The 11,572-nt window shown below is 47.7% G+C and overlaps 1 protein-coding gene across 1 annotated transcript; it reads left to right on the plus strand.

The window, feature by feature from the left end:
* The first annotated feature begins 10,511 nt into the window (after positions 1–10,511).
* LOC138480462 (small ribosomal subunit protein eS12-like) lies at positions 10,512–10,901 on the plus strand. The gene has a single exon (XM_069612245.1). It carries the CDS (start codon positions 10,512–10,514, stop codon positions 10,899–10,901), a length of 390 nt encoding a protein of 129 aa, XP_069468346.1.
* The last annotated feature ends 671 nt before the right edge of the window (positions 10,902–11,572 follow it).

Below are 11,572 nucleotides of genomic sequence, written 5' to 3' on the forward strand. Positions count from 1 at the left end.
GCCCAGGGATCATATCTCTCCAGCTCCGAAATCTCTTCACTGGCTCCCTGTGGCTGGAAGGATCAAGTTCAAGACCCCCTGCATCACCCACAAGGCTTTCTGGGGCCTGGGACCTCCAACGTTCTCTTCCAAAACATCTTCCTTCTCGAGCTCTCCACTCATCCATCTCCTACTCTCTGAGGGTCAGGCACTTCTCCAAGCAGAGAGTTGGTGGCAGATCTCTCTTCTCAGCTGGGGCCTCTTTCTGGAAACGCCCACCTGCCTCTCCCAAGCTTGAGCAGAACCACCTCCGGTTCCAGAAGCAACTCAAGACCTTCCTTTTCGCTTCCGCTCTCTCTTTTCCTCTCCCCTGCTGATACACCTGACTGACCCGCGCACTGGTCACCTGGTCAGCCTCTGAACTCCAGCCCAGGCTCCTGCATGTCCAGTTGCCCTGGCACTGCCTCTGGGCTCCCTATCACTTAAGGGTCTATATCTGCAACCCTGCAGTCCCTTCTCTCTGCACTTATAAGCCACCCAATGGCTGCACTTGTGAGATAACTACACTTCCACCTTCCCCTCCCCCCTGGCACTTCTCCCCTTCCCTCTTCCCCACGCTTGCGTAATCTGAATCACACAAAGCCTGGTAAGATTCGTTATTTTGTCTTCTCTTTGTTTCCCCCTCCTTGTCTTGTTGCGCCTTGAAACATTTGTGTACAGGCGTGTTATAAATGCCACATCATATCACATCATATATATCAATATCTCTGGGCACAGACCTGTGAAGGGCAGTCTGTCAGGACATATAATTTACTATTAAAGAATTTCTCTTGGTACTAACGCCCAAATCGCACAGATAATTCAGTGTAGGAAGACCACCTTGTGTGACTTGGGGTGAGAATCCTAGGTCGGCTGGGGATGGGTTCCATATTTCGTAGGCATGTATCTGGCCGCAATCCTCTTATTCTAGAAGTTTACCAATTTCCAAAGTTCTATGAACTTCCAAGAAGTCTTACCTCTGACATGCTCCTAAACACCCTGCTGTGTCGCCCTGATGCGGGTGGACACTTGACAGTAGGAGGGCATGGTTCCACTTTCTGTAGTGTAATCGGAATACCTGTGTACCACTCTGACTTGGGTCAGCGTTTGAGGGGGCGTTACTTCATTGCTTACATTGCTGTGCGGGGGAATTTTGGGTTGGAGCCCTGATGTTGAAACATGATAGACACTTTATTCCATGTGAATTTAGTGGGGCTCTGATTAGTGCCTTATTGTTGAGTTGGCTATCTTTGTACTGGGCTCTTTTACCCTGTTTATGGGGACAAAGGGAGATTGTTTGGGGGGGTAGGAAGAGAGGATAATAGGGGGTTCTCCACCTCTTCCTTAGGTCTAGGGTTTGTTAAAGGGCACCAGAGGTACACTGTGTTCTAGTAAGGCAAGGTAACTTACTCAGAGCTGAGAAAAAGTCAGTCTAGATTGACCAAGCTTATAAGTTGTTGCATAAGGTAAGTCTGGCTTTTCTGGGGACTGTAGCGCGCTCCACTAGTACTTTACCGCAGCCTCCATCTGCTAACAATGTGGCACATATAAGGGCACCTCTCCCACCACACCCTATTCATTGCTTGTCTTTTATATATAGTGCTTTCATGCAGTTGTGCGCCCACCTTGGAGCACCTGGGAAACACTGTCAGAAATCAAATATCTAAAACCATAACACTGCTCAGTGGCGGCCCGACAGTAAGTGCATAGATTGTCGCAGAAAGCTGTGCCGCAGGTGAGAAATTGCTGGGGTACGTTAAGTGCTCAGTTGTTGATTTTGGATTGCTTATGGACTGAAAGACTGTTATTGAGCTGTTCCTAAATGTACTGTAGTTGCTTTGGGTCCCAGGGCTTCTGACCTAGCGCTAAGCAGAGTTAGCCCCCTCTAGATCAGTCTGGTGTGTACTTCATTTGTATAGCGGCTTGTTGTTAATCTAAGACTGGCCTAATTCGAGGGTGCCATAGTGTGTGCCCACTGACTGAGGTGCTGTGTCCAGAAGGCCATCTGCAGGGCACATTGGACAGTGAAGCAAATTGCTTTTTGCGCTGATCATCAGTGCAAGTAAGGCGTTAAAGGCAGTCTTTATTTGGTGATGCTTGGCAGTGCTCCCGTTCCTTCTACTTGACGGCAAGCATGCACATGTCAGTATAGCGTGGTATGAAGCCCAACCACATAACATGATATGTATTTTCTTTAATTTATTTAAGTTTGGCAAGCACTTAATAACATGTCAACAAGAGACTGTGTTACAGTACAACCATTACATTGCAGACCGGGTTATTCACATGTGGCAGTACCCGTCCAGGTGTGTCACCGTCATATGCACACATCTTGACTAGGCTTTCGCAAGGAACGTTTGCAACTCACACCACATATCTCTAGGGCGCGATGTTATCGGGTGCCTCTTCACACTCATTAAGCCACGTCAGTTCTCTCAACCATTCACGGTCACTTGGGGGATGCTGGTCTTTCCATTTTAATAGGATACACCGATTACCCACCGTACATCCAACATTCAAGCAGGACCTCAATCGCCTTTCCGAGATATCACCCCACACTTCATTAGGGATTTCCCCAGTTGTTTCTCACTTACACTGGCTAGTATCATATAAATCAGTTCCCGAAAGCACACAAGCTCCGGGCAGCTCCACAGCATATGTGCGTATCCTACATCTTCACAGCCGCACGCTGGACGGCAACCATCGTGGCTGGGGTCTATTTTCCGCAGTTTACGTGGTGAATCATGTAGCATATGCAGGATCTTATATCCTCATCTTCAAACTGATTTAGTGAACAAACACCTAGACGTCTGTGATGAGGAGCTCCAACTCCACCACCCACTTCTCCCCAATCTTATCTACCCCTGTTGGGATCCCGTCTAAAATCCCTCTATATAGTGTTGCTAGTATTCTATGACGCCCATATGAATTGGGTATAAGGACAAGTAGCTTGTTTTCCAGAGGAGCGGGGGGTACCCACTGTTTTTACGCCTCAGCTCTCAGTCTTTAAAACTGTAGTATTTCTGTGGGCGTACCCTTGCCTCTCCTTCCAGGTTTGCATTGTCAGGTACTTCCCTTCAAGGAACAAATCTCCAATTGTGTGATACCCTAGCTCATTCCAGTGTGACTTCAGCAAGCATCCCACGTAGGGAAATTCCACAATGGCAGTCAATTGTATTATGGTTTTTTTACATTGGTTTTCACGAATATTGCCCTCTAGGCTAACCGCGTTGTCTGCACAGGGTCAAATAAACATTCATCTTTGTAATTATTATCTAGGATAAATGCTTTCATATCTGAGTCTACCGCTGCCGCCTTTTACAACCTAATATGCAGGGCCCCCCATCTGTCCCATGCCCATAGGTTGCAAACTGCGCCTGGAAAGCCAACCAGTGTACCTCCATGTTCGGATTAGTAAACCCTCCTTTACTATATGGTTACGCCATATATTCCCATTTTTTCCTAATGGCCCCAGAATGCCATAGGAATCGGGACATGCCACTATGGAGAGCCCTAAAAATCCCGGCCATATAGGTACATTTACAAAGAGATACAATAATTTGGGCACTAATATTTTAATTGGCACTGACCGGTCTGCTAGCGACATAGGTACATTGGTTCATTTTTGTGTGAGCTTATGTTGCGTGGGTTTCAAAGTTTTCAGTCGGCAATGTATTTTTGCTCCTGGAGATCATGACTCCTAAGTATATAAATCTGTCTGGTGCCCTTTGCAGTGGAAAAGTTCCCGGAGGTCGTGATGGGCTGTCAGTCAAGGGAAATACTTCCGACTTATCACAATTTACCATAAACCCATAATATTTACCAATTCGGGTAATGTTTTCCATAATAGGGTCTAAGTTGTTTTGGGGGTCCCTGACATATAACAACACCAGTCTCATCCAGTCGTATGGGTTCTGCTATTACTCTTACACGGATGATACTCAAATTCTTGTCCGCCTTGACCTTACCCAATCTGAGACAGCTAGCCGTCTCAAAAGATGTCTTGGGGACCTGGGAGCCTAGAGGGGGACTAACTGGTCTTGGTCATGGGTACTACATCTCCCCACTTGTTCTGGACCTCTGAGTTCTGGCCCTCTTCCCTGGGGCCTCTCCCTATCCCTGTTATATCGGTCAGAAACCTGGGGGTTAAATTCTCTGCATTCCTTTCTATGGATGAGCAGGTGGCAGGGGTATGTAAATCCAATCACTTGAAGCTCTGAATTCTCCTAAAGTTTCTTCCTTTCATTACAGCAGCTTGCCAGGCTCCAGTGGTTGCAGCTCTGGTCCTCGGTGTATTGGACTACTGCAACTCACTCTACCTGGCACAGCCCTGCTACTTGATTAAGCGGCTCCAACTACTGCAGAACGCGGCAGCCAGATCGATTCTTCATCCTCTGTTTGGGACACACATGTCTCCTCTGCTCAGGAAACTGCATTGGCTTCCGGTGGCAGATCAGATTTCTTTCAAGTCTATGTGTATAGTACACCGAGCGATCTATGGTATCAGCGCAGAATGTCTTCAAACTAAGTTCTCGCGCTTTGTACCTACTCGATTCTTACTCTCCCATTCAGCCTTCCTGGTAGCCGTTCCCCGCTACTGGCTTGCTCGAACAGGAGGACGTGCCTTTTCAGTGGCAGCCGCGAAGGCTTGGAATGACCTCCCTTTTGCATTACTTAGCACTGCTGATCACCTCTCATTCCGATGGCTACTGAAAACGACTCTATTCAAATAAAATCTAGCCTTATTTTTAGACATCCTCTCACGCTATACAGCGCCAAGATGCCTTAGGGTGTACGTGCGCTTCTCTAAATTCAGTTAACATAACATAACACGTCATCCGCAGCTCCAGCTGCCCCGATATTTAAACTCCCCACCTACCCCCAGTGGCGGTACCTGATCAGATTCGCCATTGGGCTCAATCGCTAAGGCAATTGGAATGGGTGACAGTGGCATGTCCCCCTGTTGAGTTGCAATGACTTGGATTGCACCGCATTAACCTCGACAATGGCAGTCAAATTTGTATCTAAAAGTTTAATATATTGTATTAGTTGTTCCCCTAAGCCACATCTACATAGGATCACAAACCGGAATGTCCAGGACACCATATCGAATACTTTTTGAGCGTCTAACTCTGCCACCACTGCTTGGGGCATAGATGATGTTTGGGGCATACTATTGAACAATCGTCTGAGGTTTATAGACATAGCTTGATCGTGGTGTATTAAGGAAGGCATCAGGGGTAATAACCTATTAGCTATGACTTTAGCATAAACTTTGGTATCTACGTTCATGTGGGACAATGGTCTATAAGAGCTGCGTTCCTCACTGGGCTTCCCTGGTTTTAGGAGTACAATAATAATGGCTTCACAAAGTGTCTTTGGGAGTTGCCCATTCTGCACAGATTCCTCCCACACGTTCAACAGGTATGGGGCCAGAAGAGCCCTGTCTTCAATGTAAAATTCCATCCAGACCTGGGGACTTGTTCCTCGCAAGGTACTTTATTACATTCAATATTTCTTCGCATCATGGGACCATCCTAGAGCCTGGGTGCGTGTTTCCTGCTTGGGTAGATAGTCTCTCCTTCACGCAGGGTAGACCATCCTGAAACACTGGGTCCCAGTCGTGTACCACATCCGGGTTTTGAGAAACCCATTGACAAATAGATGTGAGTAAGCATGGAGGTGGAGTGCAGCGGCAGATGAAGTGTTTCGTGTCCAACAGAATATCAGGAAAGACCGGGAGGGAATCAGTGCCAGGCAGGCGCGACAGGGCGTCTGCCTTACAATGTGTAACCCCTGGCCGGTGGCAGATAACGAAATCAAAGGAAGAAAAAAAAGGTGCTAACGGACTTGGAGACTATTGACACACTTCAATGTAGCAAGGTTCTGCAAATTACGGTGGTCGGAGTAAACAGAGATGGGGTTCCTAGCCCCCAGTAGGTGGTGTCTCCAAACCTGAAATTCGTCCTTGACCGCTAACAATTCCTTCTCATTAACAGTGTAGTGGGATTCCGTTGGTGTGAACTTGCGGGAGTGATAGGCCACCGGATGCAAAAGACCAGTAGTCGGACAAACCTGAGAAAGGACTACACCCAGGGCATAGGATGATGCGTCTGCTTCCATCACAAACGGCTGGTCCGCATTGGGATGTTGCAAAATGGGGGCTGTGGTGAAGGAGGTTTTTAAGGCCATAAAGGTTTCCTGATGAGTGGGTGTCCAAACAAATGGGTTGTTTGGGCTAGTGAGCTTAGTCAACGGAGCAGCAAACCTTGAGATAAACCGCCTATAAAAATTTGCAAACACCAGAAAGGACTGCAAGGACTTGATCTTGGTAGGGGTAGGCCAATTGAGGATGGCAGATACCTTGGATGAGTTCATGGAGAGACCCTCAGACATGATATGAAATCCACCTCTGTGAAGTGAAACGGGCATTTCTCAAGCTTAGCGTATAGAGAATTTGCCTTGAGATGGGCAAGAACCTCTCGGACATGTTCAATGTGTACCTGCATGGATGGAGAGAAGATCAAGATATCATCTAAGTAGGCCGCCAATGGTGAGTAGAGATTATTTAAAAAAAAAAAATTTTTATTGATTTTCACAACAAACAAAACATAACCATCACACCCGACATTTGCGGCATCAAGTTTCTTGGCACACATTTGCTTATTATTTATTGTTGTCGCCCCCTCCACCCCAACTTTAACTCTAGCTTCCCCATAAGTACCTCGGGCTGCCCCTCTCACAGGGTAACTCCCCTTCATCATTCTCGGATGTATCATCTACGCTTGTGTTGGCTTGGGGGGGATCCCGACAATGTAGCTACCATTTGTCTCCATGCTATCAGAGGTCCCGCTTCGTTATCCTCCCCTCTGTTGACTGCCTCATACCATACTACTGTCTCAGCGTCTGCCCATTTCAAGAGTTCGTTCCACCATACTTCTAATCTAGGTCTATGGGCTGCTTTCCAGATCATGGCTATTCTCCTTTTGGCCAGGATGTAGGCTAGGTCCTTGAGTTTGCATACGTGTTTCAAGTTGCGTGGTCTGGTAAATCCCCCCCATCATGCATGCCCACACGGATTCCACGTCTAGCTTCATTCCCTTCTCAGATAGTCATAGCTTGATTTCCTCCCAGAACTTTCCCACCTCCGGCACGCCCAGAACATATGAATCATCCCGGCCTCCACCTCCCCGCGCTTGGGGCATTTTTGTACTTCTGTTCCCCCAAAGCTGGCAATCTTCCGAGGAGTCATGTACGCCCTATGGGTGACATATAACTGGATCTGCTGCAGCCTCGCATTCCTAGAGACCTTTTTATGATACCTCTGAGCTCTTTCCCACTGCCCATCTTGCATAGGTACTCCTGCTTCCTCCTCCCAGTCCCGCCTCAATTGGAGCGGCTCTTTGCCCACTCTGGACTTCACCAGTTCGTAAATCCGGAATATTTCGTGCCCACCCTCCGAGATATCATCCATCGTTTCTATAGCCGTATCAGGTTGTTCTGCTAGTGCTATTTCGGACCACGTTTCCTTCACCCGTTTAACTATTCTATTGTAAGTGATATATTGCCCCATATGTATCCCAGGTTCATCCACAATCGTTTGGAAGTCCAATGCCTTTCCCTCTTGCCATATGTCTCCCAAGGTTGCTAAGCCCACCGGCTCCCAGTGTCTACGGATCGCTTTCCTCAGTTGCTCATCCCCTCGGCTTAGCGCCACAAGTGGCGCCTGTGGGGAACATGGGGCCAGGTTTCCCAAACCTTATGCCGTATCTTCCAGTCCAGTTCCAGCAATCTTTATCGCCTCTGATTTGGGTAGCCATATCAGTTCTTTTAGGAAATAGGGGTCGCATTCATTCCTCAGTAGTCTAGATTCTGCTGTCTCGTCTTCCGGCAGCCACCTGGTGACATTTTGTAGCTGTCCTGCCAAGTGGTACTTCTCAAAGTTCGGTAAGTTGATGCCCCCCTTGTCGTAAGTATTCTGTAGCTTCAATAGGGCCACCCTGTTTCTGAAGTTGTGCCACAGGAAGCCTCTACATAAGCTCTGAAGTCAGGTGAAGAAGCGCTTGGGCAGCATATGTGGAATATTTACAAAGAAGTGTAGTAACCTAGGCAGGACCACCATCTTGAGCAAGGCTGCCCTCCCCACCATGGCTAGGGGGAGTTTTGCCCAGAATCCCATGCTCTTCTTAATGCCTTCTACTGCCCTTTTCGTGTTATGTTTGTGCTCTTCTATGATCGTGTGGTAAACATTAATTTGCAGATATCTGAATGTTTTGGTCTGCCAGGCTATCTACAAGATAGGTAAGTTCTCCAGTGGGACTCCTCTGTACCTGCCCATGGGGAACATACACGATTTATTTTGGGTTTACCGATATGCCCGACAGAGTCGCGTAGCGCTCCATCACCTCCAGGATGTATTGTAAGTTCTCCTCTGGGTACCGTAGGTATAGCAGCATATCATCCGCGTACAATAATATTAAGTGCGGTCCCCCCTCAGTGTAGACTCCTATTTCTTCATATTGCTGTCTCAGATAGATCGCTAATGGCTCCAGTGCGAGGATGTACAGCATCGAGGGCCATGGGCAGCCCTGTCTAGTGCCTCTACTTAGATGGCACTTATCTGAGATTATCGCTCCCGTTTTGATCCTGGCTATTGAGGAGCTGTTCACCATTTTCACCCACCGCAGGTAACCTGGTCCCATCCCGTATTCTCTCAGGCCGCCATCATCCAAGGCCACCTTACAGAGTTGAAGGCTTTTACTGAGTCCAGCGAGACATCTCACAATGATCGCCCTCCACCTGTTCTATGATGTGGTGAAGCCTTCTGTGATTGTCGGATATGCTTCTACCTGGGACATATCTGGTTTGGTCGAGATGTATGAGTTTATTTATTGCCCGTTTGAGTCTGTTTGCCAACACAGATGTAAGGATCTTACTGTCCTGATTTAGCATGGATAGAGGTCTATACGACCCAGAGTCTGCCCTTGGCTTGTCAAGTTTGAGGAGAGGAATGATAACTGCCTCCCTCAGGGATTCCGGCAGCCTCCCCTTCTCAAAGGCCTCGTTTAGCATTGCCAACAGAAGGGGAGCACTTCTTCCCTGTACGTCTTATAGAATTTGCTGGGGAGCCCGTCCATCCCGGGGGCCTTGCTCGTAGACAGGTGTATTACCACTGACTCTAATTCCTCCATTGTAATTGGGGAGTCTAGGTTCTCCCTGTCTTCTCCACTCAGTTTAGGTAATCCTATATCTTGTAACGTCTCTTGGGTCTCCTGCTCTGCCTCCTCCCCTGCATCTTCGTAGAGGCGCTTATAGAATCTAAGGAAACCCTCATTCACACCCTCTTGAGTGTTCCAGGTTTGCCCTGCTTCCCCCGCTATCTCTCTAATTGCCGATCTTGGGGTCTCGTTTTTGTATAGCCATGCTAGCAGCCTTCCTGGTTTACCTCCCCCTGCATGTTGTCTTGCAATGTATTTTTTGGAATTCAGGTTACACAGCATATCCCAGAGCCCTCCACATGCCAGTTGTAGTTGGCCCACTCGTTTGGCGTCCTCTTGTGAGGTGCCCCCCCTGGTCATGAGTACTTCAAGTTCTTTTTCTTGTAGCTCTCGCACTATACCCCCTTGGAGCCCTCTAGATTTAGATATGGCTGCCCCCTTACTACCACCTTGAAGGCCTCCCATAGGGTGTCCTCTGACTCCACACTCCCAGCATTGTTTTCGAAATACCCAATTATCTCCTCCCTCAGGTCCTCTGGAATACGGTATCCTCTGGAATACGGTATCCTTCAGTGCCTTAGCTCTAAGCCTCCATATCCTGGCCCTGGGGGGTTGATGTCGCCACGCCAGGACCAGGGGGGAGTGGTCCGATGGTATTCTCGCCTTATATTCTGAACCAGTCATCTCTCCAACCAGTTCTGGGGTGGCGAACATGTAATCCAGTGTCGTCTATAGGTTGTGTGGGGCAGTGTAGTGTGAGTAATGCCTATCGTTCGGGTGTTGTAGCCTCCATATGTCTTCTAAACCAAAATCTCTCAGCAGGGCTTGTAGCGTTTTCGCTGCAGGGGTGGGCTTATCTAGTTTCGTGTCTGATCTGTCCAATTTGGGGTTTAGCGTACAATTCAAATCCCCTCCCCAAATAACAGCACCTCCTATGTGAGGACTGATCTTACTATATAATGCCTTGAAGTAAGCAACTGTGTCTTGATTAGGGGCGTAATGTGTTAATGATGCACACTTCTCTGTTCTCCAGCAGCCCCTGAATCGCTCCATCCTCCGATCCGGCTCCACCGTGGCCTGTTGCATCTGGAAGGGCACGTGTGGTGCCACCCATATGATTACTCCCCTAGCATATGCCGAGTACATTGCTCCCAAGGTGGTCCCCTCCACTTTTTTTTTAAACTAAGGAGTAAAGATGGCGACGTTCTAATACCTTACTGCTTCTATTCTATCTAAGATTTGAACGGTGAAACCAGCCTGACAAAAAGACCAACAATGGCTGAGGAAGGCATTTTAAAAAATGGAGGTTTTCCTTTTGTAAACATTTCTGCTGGAGGTGTAATGGATGTCAACACTGCATTGCAAGAGGTGCTTAAGACAGCACTCATCCATGGTGGATTAGCCTGTGGCATTCGTGAAGCTGCCAAGACCTTGGACAAACGTCAAGCTCACCTTTGTGTACTTGCTTCAAACTACGAAAAGCCCATGTATGTGAAGCTGGTCAAGACACTTTGTGCTGAACACCAAATCAACTTGATTAAAGTTGACGACAACAAGAAGCTCTGTGAGTGGGTTGGCCTTTCTAAAATTGACAGAGAAGGCAAACCCCGAAAGGTGGTTGGCTGCAGCTGTGTCGTTGTCAAGGACTATGGCAAAGAGTTTTAGGATAAGGATGTCATTGAAGAATACTTTAAAAAGAAGTGAACAACCTACAAATAAACAAAAATGAATCTGGGGGGAAAAAAAGATGTCATCTAAGTAGATGATCACATAAGCGTCAATGATATCATGGAAAAGTTCATTCATGAACCTTTGGAACGTGGCCAGAGCATTAAATAAGCCAAAGGGCATGACGGTATATTCATACAGCCCATGTCAGGTACAGAAGGCGGTTTTCCATTCGGCGCCCCCTCTTACCCAGACCACGTTATAAGCCCCCTAAGATCAAGTTTAGTAAACACCGTGGCATGGGTCAATCGGTCACACAAAGGGTTGATCAGTGGTATGGGATGCTTTTTTTTATTGTAATGTGATAGAGTCATCTGTAATCTACACAGGGCCAGAGATCGCCTTCCCTCTTCGGTATAAGGAAAATGGGACTGGCTGTGAGGGATTGGGGTGGTCTAATGTGTCCCAACCGGAGTGAGGTCTGAATATACTCCTTCAGGGCTTGATCTTCAGATGGGGATAAGGAGTAAATATGACCGCATGGTATAGCAGCCCCAGGGACGAGGTGGATGGGACAGTCGTTTTGGCGAAGTCGGGGAAGATGTTCTGCGCACCCCTTGTCGAACACGTCAGGGAAGTCATGGTGATTTGGAGGGTCCTGAGACATG

This window comes from Ambystoma mexicanum, chromosome 5p, assembly GCF_040938575.1.
Source record: "Ambystoma mexicanum isolate Mex_15411 chromosome 5p, UKY_AmexF1_1, whole genome shotgun sequence".
NCBI lineage: Eukaryota > Metazoa > Chordata > Amphibia > Caudata > Ambystomatidae > Ambystoma > Ambystoma mexicanum.

Bases quoted from the DNA above. Each gene is read 5' to 3' on its own strand.
- LOC138480462 (XM_069612245.1), top strand. From the start codon at position 10,512: ATGGCTGAGGAAGGCATTTTAAAAAATGGAGGTTTTCCTTTTGTAAAC.